Genomic DNA, 25,179 nt, shown 5'->3' on the forward strand with positions numbered 1-25,179 from the left:
CTACTGTTCTAATGGCTGCTCTCTGTACCTCTCCACCTCTGTGCACCTTTTAAAAACAAATTTCTCCCATCAACTAGCAATAATTGTATGTCTAATACTGCTATATATACTCAAGAAGGCAGATGTACAGTGGACAACTTGGGGGTCTACAGATGTTTTTGCCTATAACTCCCATCACCTCAAGCCAGCATAGCCAATGGTGATGGATAATGGGAGTCGTAGGCCAAAACACCTGAATGGCCACAAGTTGCCCATCCCTGCTGTAGGATATCAGAACATTTTCAGATGCATACTGAAAGTTTCTCAATGAAAATGAACCTAATTTGGATTAGGTTCAATGAAAATGAACCTAATTTGGATTGGACAATTTTCCAATTCAGAATGTTCTGAAAACCAACATCACTGGCCAAAGGTAAAAGGTTAAAGTTACAGCAGTATAATGAAGTGAAAAGAATGTTTTATGACTACATCAAATCCCTGCTTTGAGCAATGAATGGTGTGCTTGTGCTTGCTAGCATGCATTCTAGAAAATGATAAATAAAAATTGAAAACGGCTATGTAAACTCAAAAGAAGATATTTTCAGAAAGCAAAAAATGTACATATATAACAGAGGTTGTAACAAAGACAATTATTCTACCTGGAGAAGGGAGTGCAGTTGGGAAGGCATTATATTTCTGTCTAAATAAAGACAATGTAAGACGGCCTGGTGGGAAAACTTATGGGCAGTATCCTATACTGCTCCTGCACTCCCGCTGTTTCTCCTGCACCAGTGGGACCCACCACTAGCACTACAGGAAGCTAGTTTCTGGAACTGGACAGGTCAGTGGAGTTCTGCGAGCTTCACCGACCTGCCCCATTTCAGAAACAAGCGTTTTGGCTCATTTCCATTTGTTTAAGGATCTGCAAGCTTCCCATTGCACTAGTGGTGGGTCCCACTAGTGTGGAGCAGCACTGGAGACTGCCCTATGTCTCCACTAACAACTGCACTTCCTTAGAGTACAACCCCATACTTCTGATAATTATGCAATTCTAAACTATATTATTTTTTAAAAAAAATTGTCCACCTTTTCTCCATTCTTCCCCCCTCCTCCTCTTTCTGGCCCTTCTCTTCTTGATGAAAGACTTTTCTCTCCCTGATAGCATCACGCAACTGTAATCTTTAAAAAAAAGTGGGGGGGAAAGGCACTTATCAGTACTATAAAAAAGGGAGAACAAGCATTATGAATAATTGCTTCAGGACAAGTTTGGGCAGCCAGCACTAGTAAAGTATATATTAGGTACTTTCTGGCAGCCACGAAATGGGAATAATTAACCAGTGGAGGAGGATTAGTCAGTTTCTTCAGATGCTGAAAATGAGAATTTTATGGAGGTTGAGGCTGCTGCTGTTGGACCTGTTCTCCACATCTCCACGCCTCCCCTCTAGGTAGTAGAGGGCAAGGGATTGACCTGAAGGGCTTAAACTGATTTGGGCAAATAGCAGTGAATGAACTGCTGCCTATGCGCCTATGCATTTCATTTCTGCTTCATTTAAGCTACGTCTGCACTATAGTAAAAAATAATTTTAAAAGCAAGAAAAAAGAGTTCTTATGCAGTAGTGTCACCTACTGCGAAGTGCTTAGTAACTATCTGCAACAGTTCTTTTTTGCCTCACACGGCATTGCACTTCTGAGCTTAATACTTCATGTTGCACTTAGTGCCAATTTGATTTTGTACAACCACACAAATTAAAACAATAGCTAGATACCTGTCATTGTAAGGCCACGTGTTTCTAAGAATGTTGCCTCTCTTTAAATCAAGTACAATTTCATACACGACTGCTAGGACCAATTCTGTGTTCGTTTTAGGATAGCATGTATGTTAACATGAATAAGGCAAGACAGTACATGTTTCCCCTAGTTAGAAACAATCATTTTCTCTAACAGTGCCCAATTCTCTAGTGCAGCCTTCCACAACTTGATGCCCTCAAAATCTGTTGACCAACACAATTATAGTATACAATTCCCATCAGCCCCAGCCAATATAACCATTGGTCATGATGGGTGGGGATGATGCGAGCTACAGCTCAATACATCTGGAAGGCACCAAGTTAGGGAACACTATTCTGGTGCTTTCAGCTATGTGTGTACTGAAAGTTCAGTTTTCTAGGTAGTGTGGAAGTATGTTAAGTATTTGGGGGTAAATTTGCTTTTTCCTAAGTTGAAAAGAGATGATCATCCAATTTTAATACTTCTTATAATCATGGCAACTTGGACTATGCGCATCTGTACCACATTTCAGCTCTCTAGCTTGGCTTGGGGGCGGGGGGGGGGGGGAGAAAGAGAAAGAATAGCCTAACAATTTTGTTAACCCTACACAATTGTGTCAGTCCCAAGCATCTTTATATATGTGATTCACAATGGCCAGGACCCGAAGTGCTATTTTAGGCATGCCTAAGACTTTGGGTGTGCCCAAAGTAATTTTTTACTTTTCCTTTGAATCGCAGCCCTCACTCCCCATCCAAATGCCATAACGAACTGATTTTCAAACTCCCTGTTGGATGAAAGGGCATGGGGAGCTGCTATCTGACACACCCACACAGGTCCAAATTTTCCATTGACATGCAGAATAATTAATTGCATAGTTATTTGGATGGAGGCCAATATCTAGAAGAAGAAACCATTTAACTTAGGAAATATTCTATGAAAGCAACAAAAAGTGTTACTCACCTTGGACTAGTTAGATCACGAGAATTATGGAACCATTCTTGGATCTTAGCATGAGATGCAACTCCTACTTTCACAAGATATGAATAGGGCTCCACACGGAATGCCCAGAAATGCTTCCCTTTCACAATACCAGTGTCTCCAACAATGTAATCTAAGGTAGTATAGCAGCCTGTTTGGATACGTTCAGCTCCCAAAAGGAGAGGAAATCCAGCTCTGCTTTCCACAGCATTTCTCCTCGCATTCAGCATGAGATGTTCACTATTGTAGCCGCATTTGTCATCGAAAAGAAAACTAAAAACTGAAAAATAATAGGTAAGTTGGGTCAATACCTACTACTCAGTTATAGTGTTAATTCTTAAGATTACACCAATAGTATTAAATCTATGAAAGACAGACAGACAGACAGAGATTGTCACGATTCCCTTAGCCCCCACTTCACTTCAATGCCCAAACATACACAGACGAAAGGCTTCTGTCTACAGCTTTTAATCCATTACTTCACAGGGTCATACAGATGCAAATTCTTAGAGAACTCTCTATCTACAAAGGAATGCCTTCAGGGGATCCAAATGGAATTTACGAGAGCTGTCCGCCGCCGTTTGAAGAGGGAGGCAGTCTTGCTAGCCTAACTTAAGGGGGGGAGGTCCCTCTCTTGTCGTGAGAACTATAAGCGCAGCTTGTCACACAAGGCAAATCAGGTAGACTGTCTAAGTTCCGCCCCTGCCTTCTCTCTCTTTGCTCTGCGCCTGCGCCTGGCATCTATTAGGTCAACCTCCTGTTCGCTGCCTCTCACGGGGGAGGGGGAGGGGGAGGGACCCTCAAGCTCAGCCATCTGTATGTTTGTAACCTGAGAAGCAGGCCTACTCATATCTGGACTAGCCTAGGAAAACACCACCTCCATGTCTGATGGTTCTCCTTCAGAATCTGAACTGCTATCCCACTCCCTGTGCTCAGAAACACCCGACAGAGATATTCCAGGCATGAACAGATTAAGATTTTGTACGTCTTCTAATCTAGCAGCAAACTGGCCAATGATTCTCAGACATAAATCTCAGTGCCTTGCATAAGTATTCACCCACCCCCCTTTGACTTTTCCACATTTGGTTGTGTTACAACCTGTAATTAAAATGGATTTAATTGGCATTTTTACCATTTGATTTACACAACATATTTAACACTTTGTAGGTGCAAAATATTTTTATTGTGGCACAAAAGTTAATTAAACATAAACAAACTGGCATTTGTTGGTTGCATAAGTATTCACCCTTGTGAGTCAATACTTCGTAGAAGCACCTTTGGCAGCAATTACAGCTGTATTTGGGGTACGTCTCTGCCAGCTTTGCTCATCTGGATTCTGCCATTTTTGCCCATTCTTCTTGGCAAAATTGCTCAAGCTCTGTCAGGTTGGATGGGGACTGTTGATGAACAGCAATTTTCAAGTCTTGCCACAGATTCTCAATCGGACTGAGGTCTGGGCTCTGACTGGGCCATTTTAAGACATTCAGGTTCTTGAATGTCTTAAAATTGAATAAACCACTCCAGTGTAACTTTGGTTGTGTGTTTAGGGACATTGCCCTGCTGGAAGGTGAACCTCTGCCCCAGTCCCAGGTTCCTGGCAGACTGAAACAGGTTTTCCTCTAGAATTGCCCTGTATTTGGCTCCATCCATCTTGCCCTCAATCCTGACCAGTTTCCCAGGCCCTGCTGATGAAAAGCATCCCCACAACATGATGCTGCCACTGTGGGGATGGTGTTCGCAGGGTGATGAGCAATGTTCGCTTTGTGCCACACATAGGGTTTTGTGGTAAGGTCCAAAAGTTCAATTTTGGTCTCAGCAGACCAGAAAACCTTTTCCAAAGTTTGCTGCATCTCCCACATGCCTTTTGGCAAAATCCAAATGGGATTTGATATGCTTTTTTTTAAGCCATGTCTTTCTTCTTGCCTGTCTTCCATAAAGCCCAGCTTTGTGGAGCATCTGAGTGATAGTTGTCCCATAGCTGGTTTCTCCCATCTCAGCTGTGAATCTCTCCAGCTCCTTCAGAGTTACCATTGGCCTCTTAGCTGCTTCTCTGAGTAATGCCCTCCTTACCTGGTCACTGAGTGACAGCCTTCTCTAGGCAGAATGGTGGTTGTGCCATATTCTTTCCATTTTGTAATAATGGATTTAACGGTGCTCTGGGGGATGTTCATATTTTGGGATTTTTTTTTATAATCCAACCCTGATTGGTACTTCTCCAGAACTTTATCCCGGACTTGTTTTGATAGCTCCTTCCTTGGTCTTCGTGATGCTGTTTGTTTAGATATGCTCTCCAACAAACTCTGGGGCCTTCCAGAAACAGTTGTATGTAAGCTGAGATGATGTGACACTTGAATTGCACATGGGTGGCCTCCATTCAACTAATTATGTGACTTCTGAAGGCAGCTAGTTGCACCAGAGCTTATGCAGGGGTGTCACAGCAAAGGGGGTGAATACTTATGCAATCCAGACTTTTCAGTTTTTAATTTGTAAAGCATTGTGTAAAATATGTAGATTTTTCCCCCACTTCAACAATGTGGACTATTTTGTGTAGATCAGTGACAAGAAATCCTAATTAAATCCATGTTAATTCCAGGTTGCAACACAACAAAATGTGGATAAGTCAAAGGGGGGTGAATACTTATGCAAGGCACTGTAATACAATGTACTATTATCATCATGACTCTTCCAATGCATCATTGACTAGAAAGTGCAAGGAGTTAGCCCAAGATTGTTATGATTTTTTATTTTGATTTTACAAATATCATGTCAAACAACAAGGATGCCTTTTCCCTTAGACAAAACAATTACTTTTTAAAATGGGCCATATGAAACAGGCTTAAGAGATGTGAAGTCCCAGAAAAAAAGGAAAAATTCAGGTGGGGGTGGGGTCTGCTTTTTTTTTTCCAAGGACAGTTTTTGGTTTTTTTCCAAAAAATTAAACAGCTTTGGATTATGAAATATATTCTTTTAGAATGATGAATGAAATATTTAAGACAAGGTGTTTATATATTGTTACCCAGCCTTTACTCCCCTCAAATGATTTCTAAAAATTATGTAATAAGACTTTTACAGAAAGACTGGAGATGTCAAAATTCTGGAAATAATGAAGGGGGAAAATGTGTGTTTTTCTTATTCTCTCTGTAAGCTTCTCAGCATAGTTATTTCTTCCACTTGTTATTAAAATTACTGATCCAATGAATCTTTTACTGATTGACATTTAGGAATGCTCCAAGTCATGCTAGTAGTTGTAATCTAAACCCCACACGGGCAGGAAACACTGGAGGTTATCCCATTACTACCACCAGATGTGATGGAACGGCATGTGGGTTGTCCCACCTATGTTTCTTTTTTTTAAATTAAATTTTTTAAACTATTAGAAGTTAAAACTATTAACTTTGAGGCTTGTGTCTATAGAACTCACTGCCACAGTTTTTAATAAAGTTCTCAATTAAACCTCACCACTAGGGAATGCTACCTCACCTGTAAAACCATTTAACTAATGTCTCTAGAATAAACCCTCTCTACCTAAAAGAAACTCAGCAGCCTGATTCCTATGGCGTATGGATGGGATTGACAACACCACAAGAGACAACCTTTCAAAATGAACAAAAAATAAGATATTCGTTAATGGAAATAATTTACAAAAGTGAGTAAAATGTCACTCTTCAAGTAACAGGCTGAGATTGCTTAAAGGTTCTTAAATTATATATGGTTGCTTACCATTCCTAATGTGAGTCGTTTCCAGCTAAATAAAATCTCAATAGTTTTTCCTTCAGACCAGAAACTCTTCCCTAGAAACACGAACAGGTTTAGGAATTTCCCTAAACTTCCTTATAAGCAGGAACAGATGCTATAGGACAGTCTTCCTCTGCCTCGTTTTTCCAGGTTTCTAGGATGATTCAGCTGTTTCAGGGACTACTTCCTGAAGTTACCTCTGGTCAGACATAAAATAGGAACCTAAAATGTGTTATGTATAACTTGGGTTTGCTCACAAAATTATCGTGTTTGATACATTAAATTTATTCATATTTATTGTTTATTCAGACAATAATTACAAATTTACTAACTGAGCTTACTTTTAAAAGTTTTTAATTTTAATGATAGTTTTTTGAGCAAACCAAGCTATACATAATATGTGTTCCTAAAGCAGCCTTCCCCAAACTGGTGCCCTCTAGAAGTTTTGGACTAAAACACCAGCATTCCTGACCATTGGCTATGCTGCCTGAGGGTGACGGGAGCTGAAGTCCAAAACATACGGAGGGCACCAGGTTGGGGAAGGGTGTCGTAAAGCAAAAAAGTGACTTTAGATCTGTAAAAAGTGCTAAAAAAAAAAAAAAGTATTGCTTATTTTATTTTTCCCCAAGGGTAAAAAGGGAAGAACCCGGGGGGTTTCCACGGCTTCAAAATTTCCAGAAATTTTACAACTCTATATGGGATTATCTATTTCATAGTTTCACATGCCTGGGAAACAAGAGGGAGCAGCATGAGCTCTCGGGTGATGAAGGCTATCAGCCCTAACTGCATTTTGTCTTCACCATTGTGTAGCTTCTGCTAACAGCCTTTCTTTAGAGTTCTAAGATATTATCTCCTCCCCCTCCCTTTGATTCAAACTCCCAGTCTTCCCATTTGGGGCCAGCTTCCAGTGGAGCACACCTTTCAATCATTCCTCTTTCCTCATCCGTTATGTATTCCACACTCTCTAAAATACCATGTTAAGAAAGTTATTTTGAATCTTTGTTGTCACCATCCCTTGGAGGTTCCCATGACATCATCACAGGCATGCAAGTATGATATGCTAAACAAAGCATATTTTGTTGTTTCTTCCTTTTAACCCCAATAAATTTATCTTGACTAGCATCAGATGGTACGTTCTTTATTCTGAATTTAAGTGGTCCAATAATTCAGCGCATTGAGGTAGCAACATGTCAAATTACTTCTTTACAATTGGCACATCACATCTCTTTACCGCAAGTACCTAAAAACAGAGGGGAAACTGTAAATTGGCACCGCAGAAATTCAGTAATGTGTGGCCACAGAGGCAGTTGTTGTTATATTTTCACACCTAAGGCCTCTATTCAGTTCACTAACTACACAGAGGGGACGAAAAAAGGTAGCATTAGTGTAAACTGGCCCCCAAAAAGGTGTTAATGTTTTATGTCAATATTACGTAAATATGCTCCCAGAGTTTTCCATTATTTAGGGGTGGGCAACCTTTTTGGCCCCAAGAGCCACAGGAAGGGCCAAGTGCACATGCAAGGGTTGGGGGCCTGTGTACATGCGCATACACACACACACGCCTGCACGCACGCGCGTGCACACACACACACACACACACACACACAGTTCCCTCCACTCACCCACATCTCAGCACACAAAGATGGAGAGGTTAAATCTCCCCTCCCTTCCCACTGAGATCAATGGATGGGATCAGGAAGGGGGATTTTAAATCTCTCCCCACATCCCAGCAATCCTAATACAGATTGCCAAAAACATGATTGCTGAGAGGGAGGCAAAGTTAAAACCTCCCTCCTGTCCCAGAGATCTTGATCCGGATTGTGGTTTCCCAACTGCTACTAGCAGTAGGGAAATGGCTCTGTTCCCTGCCTCCCACTTGGTTGCTAGTCAGCTAGGGGCAGAGGAAAGTGGGCAGAGGAAAGTGGGCACAGCACCCAGAGCTCCAGAGGCCATGCAGAGTGTGGCCCATCGGTTTCCCATACATGATTTAGTGTCTGCTGCACTTTCTAATGTCTTTGTTACTTCCACCTGAAATCAAATCCTAACAAGTAATGACGGTCAGCAGACCACAACAGTTAGGGGACATGAGACTCCCAGTTATAGTTCTCCCAGACCTCACATTCACATTCTTGACAGCTTCAGGATTTGCAGCTGCACCTGGACGCTCAGGTGCCAATGGTGACGAGGGGCACCCTACTGCAGCTCTAAATGGTGAGAATACTGCAGCACCTTCTATCAGATGAGGACCTGGTGATCATCCTTGGTTACCTTGATACCTGACTACCACAATACACTCTATACTGGACTGCCCTTGAAAACCGTTCAGAAGTTTTGCTTGTTTACAGTGAAGACATCCACCTTTAACAGAGGTGAGTTATCAGGAGCCCAGTATACCAGTGATCTGACTTCTGCACTAGCTCCCCCTTTCTCTTTCAGGCACAATTCAAGGTGCTAGCTTTATTAATAAAACTCTAAATTGTTAGACTCAGCATAAGTTTTCCTCAGTATTTCATTGGTTTGGCTGCAACTAAGTGCCACTTGTCCCCTTCTGTTCCAGAACTGTCTCACACATTGCACCTGGTCATTAAAGATTTGTGTAACTTTATTAAGAATCAGTGTCTGCATCTGGTCCCTTCGCACACATGCACACACCCGTTTCCTTTTGTATTGTCATCTGTCAGACTGTAGGACAGCCCTTGAGGCTGGTCTGGAAGCTGCAGCTAGTGCAGAATGCAGCTACCCAGCTGTTGTCAGGTGCCACTCCATATCAGCATGTGCCACCTCTGCTGAAGGCCCTGCACTGGCTGGCCTATCTGCTACCAGGCAAGGCTTAAGTTTCTTGTACTAGTCTATAAAGCCCTGAACAATTTGGCACCAGGTTACTTAAGGACATGACTTCTCCCTTATCATCCTGCCCGATCACTGAGATCTTCTGGAGAAGCACTCCAAGTAGTCCCACATGGGTCAGAAATTTGCTTGGAAGCCAGTCGGAGTAGGGCCTTTAGTGTGGCAGCTTCCACACTATGGGATGCCTTCCAACTGAGATCAGGCATGCACCAACACTACTTTGTTTTCAGCGTTTGCTGAAGTCTTTTCTGTTCAGGCAAGCATTTCCTGACTCATGAGTAAATTCCAGCCATTGTTTTATTGCTTTGCTTTCACTGTAACATTTTTAATTTTAATTTACTGTACATGGCTCTGATATCTTTTGATGTGGGGCAGTTTATAAATTTCATAAATAATAAATGCTAAGCCTGCAGAGAAGGACTGGTTTTTAATCTTTGTAAAGTTTAGTGCCTAGAAAACTTTGGGTTTTCTATAAACAGCAGCAGCTAGAGATTGCCTTCCTCCAAGGTCAACCAAGGGTGTCATCCTAACAATACTATCCATGTATCAAGCTCAAACAGTAAAGACACAGAGAAGCACTACTGGTGGATGTCCTCTATTTATGTATCTCATCTTAAAATTTTGCCGAAGTTCTAGTCTGAGCACATTCCAGAAATGTTGTAGGAACACCCTGTTTGGGCTAACCCTTGGGGTACAAAGTTAAAAGTAGACAGAGAGTGGGGAACTTAAAATATTGTGGTGGAATATTACGATTGGTTGGGAGTGGGGTATGCTTTAGACACACACACACACACATACACACACACACACACACACACACACACACACACACACACCTTTCTTATAGCGAGGCTTCAGCCACCAGTTTGGGAGTTGCTGAAATTTCTTATTGTACCTGGAGTGGGTGGTGTGTGCAAGGTCACTTCTCTACTCCAAGGACTACAGACAGATCCTTTATATCCTCTGACTCTGAAGGCATAGCTGCTGTTTGTGTCAAGGTCAGATATTATTTCACTCTTGCTGAAGACTTCAGTCTCATGCCATGCTGGGTTAGCTTCTTCTCTATTAAGTTTACGATATTCAAGGATGTAAGTATCAGCTGAACCTGCTTTCTGTGGATGATCCCAACAGATCAAAGCTTTGTTATATATTTTGCTCTGTTCCTCATTGATTTCTGGTATATCAACACCTGAATTAAACATATAACAATAATTTTAGGTTTAAAATACATTTAATTTCACTAACTTAAATAAAGTAGCGTTATAGCCTAAGCATCAAGAAAACTGAACGGGAGGGGGGAGAGAACCTCCTCACTCCAGAGAATGACACACCTTGCTGCAATTGACTGACCCTGAATCATCATCCTCACCCAGCAAAAGTACTGCTCATACCATTCACCTTCCCCCTAGCAACAAGACACTAAACTCTAGGAATACTCCCACCTGCTCTTGCAAATACTCACTGCCAATGGTCCACTGATTCCACAAGGAAAGGGAACTCCAGCATGCACGCACACACAAACAGCTGAGTTGTCAGTGCCTGTCTCGATCCTAACATTGCATGATCTACTTCCCAGATACCAAGAATTTGTTTTCCCTCCAAAATCTTCCCAATATATAATTGACCCTATGATGGTTTTTTACTACACTTAAGAAATTCCCTTTAAGATATAATTGTCATAGAGGAACAGCCAACTTCTGAAGAATGTTGAAAATAGAACTGAGAGCAAATTGTGTCTAGAAAGAGAAATCATGTGTATGTGTATTGAGAGAGATCTTTGATGAGTTTAAAAGGAAGGACCACTTAAACTTACCATTTGAATGGAAAGACAAGTCTCCAAGAGCCTCGTGTTGTTTTCCTATGTCAATAACAAAGTCTTCAAAAGAGGCTTGGGCTGCAGGTCTAAAGCACTTCAAAGATTCTGTAGCTTTTTGAATTCTGTATGTGGAAAAGGTTTACTAGCTATGTATAGTATACACTGTCTAATGAGGTAACTTTTAGGTTTTTATAACTCTGACCAATAGCAATCATGTTCGAACAAGCATGCTAAAGTACACAATCCTTTAATTTTTTACCAGTGTCTCAGAATTAGTAAAATGAGTTGTTTACCAAAAGATTATTTTCCTTTGAACTTCCTGTGTTACAATGGAATAGAAGCCACCAGCAGGTGAATATATATCAAACTCTAACTTTCTATTATATCGTTCACATAAACTGAATTAAGATTTAAGGAAGGTAGAGATTCAGTCCACCCGGAGCTTCTCTTGTGCAAGCCAATTAAAAAGGATGAGAGCTGCACATGACTCCCACGATCTCGAAACATATGGGATTGGATTCAAAGTATCCTATTCATGAACAGAAAATACTTTACTGGTACATAAGGAAGTTGCCAGTTTATATGTTTGCCCTCATTGCACTACATGCCAATCCAGAGGTTCCCCCAAACCACAGGAGTGGGTTGGTGAGAGGCATGAGAGACTGCAGCAGAAACTAGCAATGAAAAAACCCAGATGTGTGTACATAACACCTAAACAGGTCTTTATATCCAAGCTATGGTGAAGAGCAAGGCATGGTTTGTAATATATCACCTGAACGTTTTAAGAAATAAATGACATACCTGTCATGAAGCTGTTTTGCTGTTTGAACAAAACAAGACTGATCTGTTTCTTTCAGAACTTCTTGGGCATATCCCACCAGGCCATTATTTTCTAGAAGTCCCTGATATTCTTCTATTTGAGAACGCAATTTCTCCAGTCTTAGGTTTTTGGAAGCTTCAATAGCCCTGAGTGCAGTTGTTCTCCTCTCTTCCAAAACATCAAACAACTTGTCAAAGTTGTTAGATGCTTCTTCCTTGGCTCTTTCACCATTGCACTATTTAAAACACACACACACACATACACGATATATATTAATGCTGAAAACTACGAAAATATTTTTCATTAGCTACCAGAACAATTTCAAGAGGGGTAGCTGGATTAGTTTAAGCAGTAAAAACAAGTTTCTATTTCTAAAGATGTGAAGGCCCAGAAAAAAAAATGATTTTTTCCCCCAAGGACATTTGGTTTTTTTCTGAAAAATTTGGAAATATTTTGCATTATAAAATATTTTCCTTTAGAATGATGAATAAAATGTTTAAGACAAGTTCCACTTGGCCTTTACTCCCCCAAAATGATTTCTAAGAACTACATAATGTAAGTCTTGAGATGTTAAATTTCTGGAAGTTTTGAAACTGGGGGAAATGTTTTTAATCCTTTCTGTAAGATTCCCAGCATAGTTATTTATTCCTTACTTTATTAATATTATTGTTCTAGTGTATCTTTTACTGACATTTAGGGCTGCTTCAAGTCACGCTCCACTTCCCAACATGTGACTTGGAGACACTGCACCATAATACATGGAGAAAGACCGGTAACCTGTACCTGTAGTTCTTTGAGTGGTTATCTGTGTATTCACACATATGAGCTCTGAGCCTGCAAAGCCTTGAACAGGAACCTTCTATAGCTGAGGAATTTTTGGCATGTCCATAGCAGGTTCCTGCCTATTCCCTCAGTTTCTGGAGACCATCAAAGCAGCCTCAGAACCAAGAGAGCCTTTGATATCAACATTGGCACCGAAGTGGGGATAGTGGGTGAGTTGTGTGAATGCATGAACCATTACTCAAAGAACTACAGTCACAAGTAACTTCTTCATAGTCTCTGTGCATCATACATATGGGCAAGTAGCAAGGTGACTTACCGGAGGTGGGGTTGGTGTCCTATTGTAGAACAGCTGATAAGATAGCATGTCCAAAGGAGCAGTAAGCTCTAGCATGAACATCCAGCCTGCAGTTACTGATAAAAGTTGAGGGCCTTAATCAGGTAGCTGCTCTGCACATTTCAGGAAGAGGAACCCCCTTGCTGAATGCCACCAATGTCACCATCGCTTGGGTGGAGTGAGCCCGAACAGTCTCCAAGAGTGGAAGGCCTGCCAATTCATAGGCCACTTGATAGTGTGCACTACCCATGAGAGGTTTTGAAATGACACTGGCAATCCTTGTTGCTTGTTCCCATAGGATAGGAACAGATGAAGCAACTTGTGAAAACTCTCAGTCTGTGAGTTGAACAAAGCCAGGGCCCATCAAACTTCTAGGATGTGAAGGGTAGATTCCACAGGAGTTGAGAGCAAAGGAAAAATGCTGGCAAAATAATGTCCTAATTTAGATGGAAGTCAGAGCCAACTTTAGGCAGGAAGGTCAGGTTGGGACAGATCACCATTTTGTCACAATGGAAAGTCAGATAAGGTGGATCAACCCGCAAAGGGCAAAGTTCACTGAACCTATGCACCGAAATGATTGCCACTAGGAAGACCATATTCCAGGAAAGCAGGTGAAAGGCCATCATCACCAGGGGTTTGGATGGCTTGATAGTCAAAGCCTGCAGATCAATGGATAGACTCCACGCCTGTACCAGGTGTCAGATGAGTGGCTTGAGATTATGGACTCCCGGAGAAACTCCATCCACCAGCTGATGACAAGCAGAAATTACTTCTAGATATACTCTTAAAGAACACAACAATAAGCCCTCTTCGTGAATGGATAAAACAAATTGTAGAGCTTGGTGCAACAGGCATCGAACAGTATCAAACACATGAAGGATCACAAAGTTACAGAAAGTCATCCATTTTCTGGCATACAACCTCCTTGTACCCAACTTACACACAGAATTGAGGATACATTGGACTAACTCCAGTACCAAAGCAACTGGAACAGTCACTGAATTCCTCATGCCATCATACAAAGTGTGTACAGATCTGGATAGCGGATTCTGCCCCGATCCTGAATCAGGAGATTTGGAACCGACGGGATGCAGATGTACTCCCTGACTGACAGGCTGAGGAAGAGAGCATACCAGGGTTGTCTCGGCCACCAAGGGGTTGGCAGTATGCAGTTTGTCCTGTCTGTTCTGATATTCGTCAGAACCCTAGTGAGGAGAGGAAATGGTGGAAAGAGGTACAGCAATGGACCTATCCAATCACAGAAATGCATCCCCTGAATTATTCCTAATCCACACCTGCCCTGCTGCAGAAAAGTTGACACTTGCTTTTTTCTGCCTAAGCAAACAGATCTATGTCCAGAGTGCCCCATCTGCAGCATAGTTGGGAAACTACTCATAGTGCTGCCATCTACTCAAGAGATACCAAGTAGTTTCGGCTGAGGCTGCTGGCCAGGCAGTTAGTCATCCATGTAGCGGGATAGACATCAGTCCAATACAACATGGGATGCAACATTGAAAGATGCAGAGTGTGGGTTCAATAAGGGGGGGGGGAGACTTTGTTTCACCTTGCTTGTTCAGTTAGTAGACGGTAGGGGTGTTGTCAGATACTATCCTAACCAAGCGTCCCCATAGCTCTATCTCGAATGTCCTCAGGACCTTTTCAACAGCTGAGAGTACAAAGAGGTTGATACAGAGAACAGCCTCTGAATTGGTCCACCTCCCCTGAACCTTCAGGGGTTCACAGTGTGTGCCCCAGCTTAATACAGAAGCATCCATTGTCAGCATTCAAGACAGAGAAAGCAGAGAGAAAGGGATGCCCTCCGTAAGATTGGAAGCATCTGTCCACCAAGTCAGCATTGCGGCCACATCTTTGGGGAAGTGCAGGCATGTCTATTGTACATCCTAAATCAGGTTGAACATGCAGATGAACCAGCTGCCATCAAGCCCAGAAGCCTCTGTAAGGCATATCAATGCTGCTGCCTGATCATGAAGGAGGAAGGCTCAATGCACAGTGGAGTCCAATGTCGCCCCGATGAACTGGATGTGTTGCATTGGTGTCAAGCAGGACTTCTCTACATTGATGTAGAGAGCAAGGTCTCATAGAAGGCAACAGGTAAGGGACAATGCCCTAAGGATCCCCTCTCTCTGGCACCAATAGACAATCGTCTGTGTAGGGGTACGCTGATACTCCCTGGATGTGAAGATGGGCCATGACCACAACCATGCATTTAGTGAAAACCTTTGGAGCCATAGCGAGACCAAAGAGCAACACTTGGAACTGGTACACCTCAGGTCTGATTGCAAACTGAAGGAAATGTCGGTGACTCTCATTGATAGAGATGTGGAAATATGCATCTCTTAGATCTACTGATGTGAACCAATCCCATCCTGGAGCAGAGGAAGAATAGAAGCAAGTGTGACTGTCCGGAAACGCTTGGGAGTGAGTTTACACCTCTGAGGTCCAGAACTGGTCAAAGGCCTCCATCCCATTTCAGAACAGTAAAATAACAGGAGTATAATCCATCATGAAGCAGTTGCTTTGGGATCTGCTGTACTGCTCTGTTTGCCAGAAGGGTATATACTTTGTTTAGCAACACCTCTGAAGGAAAGGTGGTTCTTATAGCAATGTCTGGAGGGAAGCTGACGAACTAAATTCTGTAACCTTTCTGTATAACAGAGAGGCGCCAAGACACCAATGTTATTTGTTTCCATGCAGGGAAATAAAGCAAAAGACAAGTGCCCAAGACAGGGGGACAAACAGAAGGACAAAACTGAAGGGAGGGGGTCAAAGGCAATGTTTTATTGTTGGTGTCCTGTTTTGTACAGTTGTTCCAAAATGTTGTTGCCTGGAACTGGCATCTTGTGGCTTGTGCTGAAGCTTGATGAAAAGTCCAGCAGGCAAATGGAATTGTTTATAAGATAGTTGTTGAAACGATTTCCTCTGATAAAAAGACTGTTGACCAATACCCATTCATCTTGATGTATTCATAGTCTTCTGGACCGAGTCCATCACCTCATCTGTCTTGGCAATAAACAAACCTTCCCCATTGAACGGGAGGTCCTTGATCCCCGAGTAAGCCTCTTGTGATAAACCCACAGACCTAAGCCATGCATGCCTTCTTAAAGCTACGAAGCTAACCATCACCTTTGTGTTGCAGTCAGCCATGGGCCTGGGCATATTTATCTGGTGGAAGGAGAGGCGCATCACTTTGCCCTGAAAAACTTAAGCCAACTTCCGTTTATCCTCTGGGAGATTATTCAAAATCGATTCCATTTTCTCCCATAGGAACAGCTGATACTGCGACGTTGCAGCCTGATAGCTCACCACTCTCAACCCCAGTGCAGCAGAGGAATAAATATGATGCCCCTTCAAGTCCAACTATTTACCCTCTTTAGAGGCGAGGAATGGATTTTTTGCGATTTTCTCAGGATGCTTCCACAGTGACATAATTCAGTGTGGGGTGCTGTAACAGAAACCCCGCATCTGTCTCCAGAACCTTGAACATCTGCTCAAGATGCTTTGAGTTGGGTGGAACAGAACTAGGAGTGTCAGAAGTATGGGAATTGCTACCAGACTAGAACCCATCAAAATTCTTCAAACTAGAAGACTGCACCTCATCAAAAGCAGGGTCTTTAATCTTAACCACCGGTTCTTGAGTGTCCAGACCAAGAGATTGCACCATACAGGGTATGTGCTCCAAAAAAAGTCCTGCATCCTCAGCCGGAGATGGAGGGTCCAGATTCCCCATCATGGTATCCAGTGATGATGTGGAAGGAGTGACAGGAGAACAGAGCATTGAATCTGATTGTAATCTTCCAACACCAACTGTGGGGAGACACCCTCATGCTGCTAGGAAGGGCATGACCTGCCAGGCCCTGAAGGAAGTACTGCCTTTGGATCATGTGTGCACAACTAGGTGGTACAAGTGGGCACAGGACAAAACCTACTAGGTAGTATTGTGAGTGGTGGCACAAGAGGTGCTATGAGTTGTAGTTCCATTGGTGGTATTGTGGGAACTGCAGGTATCGCTGCACATAACAGCTGCACAAGTGGTACAGTGAGAACAGTTGTCATTGGTGGTATAGTATGTATGGAAGACAGAACCAACAAAGTCTACTGATCCGGAGGTGGCCTTGATACTGTAGCTGATGGAGCGCATTGGTACTGATCAGATGACGATCCATTTGGATAATGGCAGCTTGACCAATATACATCCCTGCCAACATCCACGTCATACATATCTCCAATGAGGCTCATCAACATAGTATCGGTGTCAAGAGAGAACTCAACAGGAAGGAAATTATCTATTCCATTCAGAAAAGGATTATGTACACTGCCTTGGGTGCCTTAAAGAGGAAAAAAGACGGGATATAGGTGAAAGAAAGAAATAAAAGAACTAGCATGAGTGATACCTGGGTTGCTCACACCAGTCTGAGCCCCAAACTCTCTGATAGGAGTAAAACCTGATATAGCAGAATCAGGAGATCCCCATCAAGACAATGGGTGGTGCCTATAATGGGATGGCAACCGACTTCTCCTTGCTTCAGCCCTCTCTCATGCTACTGGAACCAGAGATACCTCCCAGATCTCACCCTCTGATGTAAAGGTTACAATGAGAGGATCCTCTAATGGCTCGATTCTCGGAATCAGCTCTGGTGTTGATGATATTGAATTAAGCAGTGGTGGAGGCACTGGTATTGTTGGCGGTGGTATAGGTACTGACACCATTGGGGTCGAAGAAGGAGCCGTGGGTGACTTAGCCCAAAACAATTATGTCTTCTTTTTCTTTGGTTCTGACTGTAGGTTATGTTCTCACACTGTCTTAGATAACCGTTTAGCCACTGCAATGTTCAATGACCAGCTTGGTGTTGGCGGGTTGGTATGCACAGCCTTACAGGTGGTTGGAGGTGAGGGAGACTTCAATCCCGGAGCCACCAAGAATACCCTGGTGAGTGTGGTAGGGTCTTTGACACCACAATAGGAGGGTCCTTTGACACCTTGGACATTTTTGTAGATGTCCTGCCCTCCACGGGCTCCACTGTCTCCAAGGCCCATTCCCACAGCATGGCTCAAAGCCTGGTAGATTGATTGTGCCTCAACTACTTTGTGAAGGCTTGGAAAAAGAACAAGCATCCATTTTCTGTCCCTCTCGCAAAGGAGACACAACAAATGCCCGTCTGTTAGAGGGCGTTTATTGCCAGAGCGAGCAGATTTGTGAAAGGGCGCATGAAAGGCTATATGCCCTCAGGCAATCAAAGAGTGAAGAGAGAAAGAAAACAAAAAATTAAACCTCAGCATGTTCTAATTTCCCTCAGGAGAAACTAACACTCAGAGATTCCCAACAAGGCTGCCGCAATGGTGGTTGAAAGAGAACTGAGAAAATAGGCAGGAACCCACTATGGACTGGGATGGTGGGAGAGGGTTTGTAAAGGAGATGGCCTTCATCGAAAGGAAGGCCATGGTGGGTAAGGGTTAACAGTATAAGGTATTTCTTTTAGGTGGTATTTTATTGTTTTATGGTAGGATGGAGTAGGGTCCCATGAAGAAGATTTGCAATTCTAGCCACCTAGAGTGAAGGGAGGCTGGACAGTTTCAAGGCTGAAGGCATCAGGCCAGAGTTCTTATCAGAACTCAAGGTCGTAAACCAACTGAGTCTGCCAAAGGGCCAGCACAGCTGCAGAGGTGTGAAAAGCCATCTCATCCTCCTTGAGAGGAGGGAGGAGAGATGAAGGAGCTAGAAGCAGGGCAGGAAACAGATAAATCAGACAAGCGGCCATTCCTCCTTTGTCTTTTGGTTTCATTAAGTCTGGGTGAAAGGTGTCCGTATGCTGGCTGCGGATCCCACTTCGAGGTGTGAGTAGTTAGGCTAGGTAGAATTTTATTGTTTTAGCTTATGTCAGATTTCCAAACAGGGAATTGGTTCTTAGGGTGATTCTATTTGTACCTTGTTCTATTTTTCTTCCCATTCCCTCACCCATTAATTTGTAAATAAAAACTTCTACCTCCAATTATTGCTGTTATTTCTTCCCTGGGTCAATGCTAAATTCAGTGGCTACCGATTCCCTCAGAAGGGTTGGAGGGAGTAAGAATGGTCCTCTTGGGTCAGGCAGAACTGATCTGAAGAGATGGCAGCGGGGGGGGGGGGGCTAGTAGAGCCCGGCCTCCTGCCTTCCTTTACAGGGTTCCCGCCAAAAATTCTCAGCTATAGAAGGTTCCTGACTGAGGCTCTACACAGGCACAGAGCCCGTAAGTGTGATGCACAGCGACTATGAAGAAGAAAATGTGCATTCTTGACCATTTGGGTTTGTTCTACAGAGTCCTGTGTTTCTGGACTTGTTCTGGTTAGATGCTGTAGCAGTCAATGAATGTAGTTCTAAAATCCTCATTGAGGGAAACACTGTCTCACCATATGTGATAGAAGAATATCTAGGTTATCCAATCTATTTTTCTTTTCTTTTTTCCAAATAGATCTCACTGTTAGGTCATGCTGCCTCAGCTTTAAAACCTTTAGGGAGCAATCCTATGGGGATATTTGGCTGCCTCCGAACTCAGATGTGGCCGACTATCCAATGCAGGGGGGCGGAGCACAGAGGTGATCTTCTCCTCCGTGCTCTGGCTGCCTTGAGTTTGCAGCTAGACAGCTTATTTCAGCTGTCTAGCCAGGGTGCGTTGCAGCGGGGGCAGGAGAGGCATAGGAAGCACTGTAATAGCTCTTCCACAGTCCCCTCCCCCAGGAACACCCCCTTTTCAGATGCTCCAAACTAGTCTTACGAGTGCCGAGCTGGAGATGAAGTACGCTGCGTATGAGGCAGTGGGGGAGAGGAGTTGGGTTTCTAGGAGTCGCGCTCACAACGCTGGCTCCGAACTCAGTTCCCAGAAACCAAAAAATCCTATGGCCATCTAGACGCTGTCTACTGGCCATAGGATTGCGCCCTTAACCACGGGTACCAAAATAAACTCTCTAAACCTAAAAGAAACTCAATAGCTTGGATCCTATGGCTTAGGGATGAGAGTGTCACCACCATTACAGACAACCTTTCAAAATGAGGAAACATTAAGATGTCTATTATTAAGGGGAATTATTTACAAAAGGGAATAAAATGTCATTCTTCAAATAATAGATTGGGACTGAATAAAGGTACTTAAATTAAATATGTTTGGGTATATTCCTAATAGGTAAGAGAGTCTTCCCTAGCTAAATAACCTCTCAGACATGAACAGATGCTTTAGACCAATTTCTCTAATCTTGATTCCAACAGGTTTCTGGAAATTTTGCTTCACTATTCCCACATGTATATATATACCTGCCAACTTAGAATAACACTTCATGTATTTAATGAAGTCCTATAATACATTTATTACTCTTTAAGATGCCACAAAACTGTTGCTTTTAGCAAAACAATGACACTTGAAAAAAATTAGCAAAAATGCACTTAAACTAAATATTTTAGTGACAATTGTTTTCTTTGAGAAAAGAGTGGATTTTTAAATACACAAATATCTAGCTTATTGCGATGACTGGTTCCAATCTAAATGTTTGTTACATCATCTAGGCCAAAGTAGATCCATACATTTCGCCTAACAAGGCAAATAGTAGCTGGTGTGGTGTGTGGGGGTGTGTGTGGGGAGGGTTAAATTAAAAAATATCACAGAAGGAATAGTTGAACCCTACACATCCAAACACACATAGTCCCCAGGTTGTAAAAATATTTAGACAGACAAGCTCTGATCATGGTCTCCAACATTTTACCTAGTTTGGCCTTAGCTGTTCATATGAGTGCACAGAGACATAATACAATTCTTCTTGTGGGACTGTAACTTTTCCATCTGATAATCCCATTACCAGAATCCTCGATACCTGCTGGAACCTGCACGTGATATTTCATCTCAAAGGTTTATTTATTTACAGCTGTTTATACCCCACCCTTAAGCCAAAAAGGGTCCCAAAGTTGCTTACAAAGGTAAGTAGCATGGCAGTCCCTGCCCTCCCTGCTTATAATGAGTCATAAGGGACAGAAAGGGAAGATTTGTATAATTAAAAATTGTTTTAAAGCCTATTTGAAGAGATATGACAGTGATGGTTTACTTCTCCTGCTCACAGGGCAGTTGGTTGGAATGGCTTCTGATTGGGGCGGGGGGGGGGCAGTCCCTACTTCATGAAGCAGCAGCAGGTGAGGAAGGCGATGATAGCAGTTTGCCTGGTTGGCTTCTTCTTCCTCTCTTTTTCACAGGTAGTTGGATAGAATGGGCTCTATGAGGGGAGGCAGCCCAGTCTCTACTTGGTGAAGCAGCAGCAGATGGAGAAAGCAATGGTTCCATGGATAATCCATTCTGCTGAAACGTTTCTGCATGTATGCATGCTTACAAGATTTATTTCAAAAGTTAGTGATGCTCCTTCAACTTTACCCCCCACATTAGACCTAAGATTTCTCTCTTTATAGCAGAAGTGGGAAACCTCAGGTGCAGAAGCCAAATCCAGGCCTCCTGGGGTTCCAATCCTACTTTTCAGGGTTCCCTAAATGGCCACACACCTTTCCCCCCACATCACCAATCATTAGGTGATTTCCTGGCTTTTGTGCATTTTTTCCCCTTTCTATAAGGTTGAAATGCCTCTCCTAAGGCTTAGTTACTGGCAGTAAGAGCTTTAAGCTAAAATATGCTAGGTTTTTTGTTTGTTTTTTTGGCCTCACCTCTTTTGCCTACAGCTCCACCCACCACTGGAATGCTGCCTCCAAGAGCTTCTCGGAAACTGAATTCAGCCCTCGGACTGAAAGAGGTTCCCCATACCTGCTTTATACAGTACTGTCTTCTTAAGTGCAAAACATCCACAATTAATACCACTTACTCATATTTCAAGTGTCCTAACTGTTAATTCTACCGTCACCTGAAATAGTTGCAAAATTTTATCCCTACCAATCTCAGCCTCTCTGCTTTCTCACCCATTTCAAGGTGCAACTTATCATTACTTGTTTTTACAAAATACACACAGGTTTCCTTTAACCTGCATTATGGATCTTGCATAGTTTTCTGAATACTGTGCATGCAATACAATGTTATGGCATACCTGTCGTTAACCATCAACATTTTTTTCAAAATCTGCTTTCTAAATAGCAGCCCATTGTGGTGCATCTATTCACCCCAATTGCATGAATGAAGAGAAATATTCTTTAGCCACCTATTAGCCAAATATGCCAGTTTCTAATTCAATTGCCTTAATATCTACCTGTTCTTTAGAAGGACATTTACAGACCACTGGCACATAACTGGAGAAAGGCTAGATCCCAATTACAAACAAACAGGAAATGGGAAAATGTTTGAGACAACAGACTAGAACCTGATGGAGCAGGAGGGAAAATGGCTAAAATATTATTATTAATAATGGTATTTATATCCCACCATTCATCTGAGAAGCTCAGGGAAATACAAATAGCTCTTCCCCCTTTTATTCTCACAACAATCCTGTGAGGTAAGTTAGGCTGAGAGGTAGTAACTAGTTCAAAGTCACCCAGTGCACTTCACAGTTGAATGGGGATTTGAACCTGGATCTCATCAGTTCTAGTACAGCTCTCTAGCCGTTATAAAACACCAAGAATCAGTCATTAGGAACCGTACCATTTTAAAAGCAGATTTCTATACAAGCCTTTAAATAAGATTACCAAACTATGGTTGAAATATAGGGGAAGTTTTTTAAAAGTTGTTTGAACAAAGTGGAGCACCTAGAAATTAACATTATACCAGCACTATTAAAATAAGAACAACATCATCAGACAGCTTGGCCCATGTCAAGAAGTAATTCTTACCTCTGTTTCTTTGATTAAAAGACCAAGTTCTGTAATCTGGCTTTTCACCTGGCTCTCCTTACTAATGAGGTAGTCTATGTCCTGTGAAAGCTTCTCCTATTAAAAATATCAACAATACTGGTTAGAAAAGATTCTTTTTGTTCTTGTTGTTAGAAAAGATGCTTAAAACCCTTTATTTATGGATTTTGAGTTGGTGCACATAAGCCATGTACACAAATTCTAATGGTCCATGTTTAACTACTTTTGAAGTAGATCTTCAGAAACAAAAGGGAATTTACAGTCCAGTTCATTAAGCCACTGTGTTGAGTACAGACCTAGCAAAATAGCAACGCAGGAAGTGTTTTAGAGCTACTGCAGCTAATTGCCAGCAGCTGTGGCATATAAGCATTGCACAGTGCATGTAGTACAGCTAACACCAGCAACGTGGGTTGTCTGGAAAATTTTCAAACACAAATTAATTTGCATAGGGTCACTTGCACAGGAAAAATTTCAGTTTGCACAGGAACATGTTCTGATGCCCTAGAGAGATCTAATTTAGCATGTTTATTTTACTTGTATTTAGTCAACAAAACTATAAAGAAGTACCCCATATTAACTTTTTGTCCCACAAATATTTGACCTGAAATATGAGGAAACAAATTAAAGTGCACTGAATGTGACTGGAATGCTATGTTATGTAGACATTTTTATTGGAATACAGTAGCATGTATTTCCCTTACATTGTTTAAATTTAAGGGGGGGAAAGGTACTGAAAACTGTTGACACACTAATTAATTGTCAGAACCCACAGAAATGTGCATAATATGTTGATAACCACTAATCTATTTCAACAAAGCTCAGCTCTCTTCCACTAAGGTTGTTTTTGCTATCACTATTTGCTAGTTCCATTTCACGCTGAGCTATATATGTATCTGAATTTTTATATATATATGTGTGTGTGTTTGTGTGTGTGTGTGCTCTCTCACATACTTGCTAGGGATAATCACCTGAAAAACATTAATTACAACTTTGAAACTGCCAAGCTTGCATAGTATTGTATCTGCAATTAGGACACACTCATTTTTTACTAATGAATTTATGAAATGGAACAACCCCCTCCCCTCAGCCAAATAAAGCACTGGAAAAATGTCCACCCCACATCACTAGCCAAGACATGTCAAGAAAGGGGTGTGCTGGGTGGGACTGGGCATGACCCATATATTTACTGCCCTAACAGGCATTTCTGCAACTACAAGTAAGCTGCATAAAATCAGCTTTTGATCTCGGAAACAAGTGCCCCTTCTTTCTATGGGGACTTCTGAAATCATCATTACTAGATTGTTTATTTACTGAAATTATTTTCAAGTTGAAACAGGGTAACTAAGCATAAAAGATTCTGGGTTAAGGAGTATCTCTGCACTTCTTCCATCAAAACCTAGAGTAAGAGCAACATACATTTCATACATAAAAACCCTCATGAAATTTAACATAAGTCCCTACAAAACTAAGTACGTTCAAGATAACCAACCAGCAACTTTAGCCATACACACACACAGAGTGAAATAAAATATAAAACTGTTGTGTCTGTTCCAAAGAAATTCAAAATGTTTTTTGTTCCATCAGACCCATAACAAAACATTTGTCTGTTTGAACAGCTGGTATGAGCCAGACTGAGGTAGTTAACAGTGTTGATTAAATTGTACATTTTCATGCTTCAGGAATCTTAAGAATTTTACAAACCATAGCCTTATCTTGCTTTATGGGTTAAGGCTGACAATATCCAATAAAAAAATGTACCCAATTGTGTGTGTATTTGGAGGGTGGGAGACATTAGATAGGTTTATCAAATAAATCTGAAACCCACTTAACCTCTAAAGCAGGGATTCTCAAACTTTAATTACGGATGCTGACTAGTCAGTCACAAAATGGGAGCACAGGGATGGAGCCAATCACAAAATGACTGCAGAATTTTATGATGCCCAGGTTTTGTATGCATCACAGCTTATTCATGGCACTCAAAATCAGCTGCTTGAGGCAGCTGCCTCACTCTGCCTAATGGTAGGGCTCCCCACACCTGTTTCCAAGTGACATTACAACTAGCCAAGGGAAGAAAGGAAGGAGACAGCCCAGAGCCACTGCCTTAATGTTGCCAGAGCACACATGGCTTAGTTTCCAGCAGTGGCTGTTATTCAGGAGACTGTTTTTCCTTCTCCCTCTGTGAAAGACAAACAGGATCAGTGGGACCTCTGCCAGTTCCTGGGCACAATGTGCCTCGGTTGCTTCCATCACAGATCCCAGGTTTGAACCTGTCTGACTGGCTTTGCTCATGTGGTGCTCGGAG

The 25,179-nt window shown here is 42.1% G+C and overlaps 1 protein-coding gene across 6 annotated transcripts in view; it reads right to left on the reverse strand.

The window, feature by feature from the left end:
• Window positions 1–25,179, reverse strand: part of TRIM36 (tripartite motif containing 36) — a 104,500-nt gene that overhangs the window by 9,627 nt on the left and 69,694 nt on the right. For 4 of the 6 annotated variants that reach the window (XR_014787690.1, XM_084833891.1, XM_084833892.1 and 1 more), the window contains exons 5-10: window positions 22,860–22,955; window positions 11,924–12,177; window positions 11,120–11,244; window positions 10,202–10,495; window positions 2,707–3,004; window positions 1,066–1,158 (exon numbers count right to left, since the gene is read on the reverse strand). Coding sequence is in view for 5 of the 6 variants with exons in the window: in XM_084833891.1 (XP_084690017.1) it covers window positions 1,066–1,158; window positions 2,707–3,004; window positions 10,202–10,495; window positions 11,120–11,244; window positions 11,924–12,177; window positions 22,860–22,955 (1,160 nt within the window). In the remaining variant the exon portion in view is untranslated. The remainder of the gene's footprint in view (window positions 1–1,065; window positions 1,159–2,706; window positions 3,005–10,201; window positions 10,496–11,119; window positions 11,245–11,923; window positions 12,178–22,859; window positions 22,956–25,179) is intronic. The other 2 variants (XM_084833895.1, XM_084833894.1) reach the window with 1 other exon arrangement.

The sequence above is a fragment of the Heloderma suspectum genome, chromosome 2, assembly GCF_057233095.1.
Source record: "Heloderma suspectum isolate Gila_16-S chromosome 2, 16-S_ref, whole genome shotgun sequence".
NCBI lineage: Eukaryota > Metazoa > Chordata > Lepidosauria > Squamata > Helodermatidae > Heloderma > Heloderma suspectum.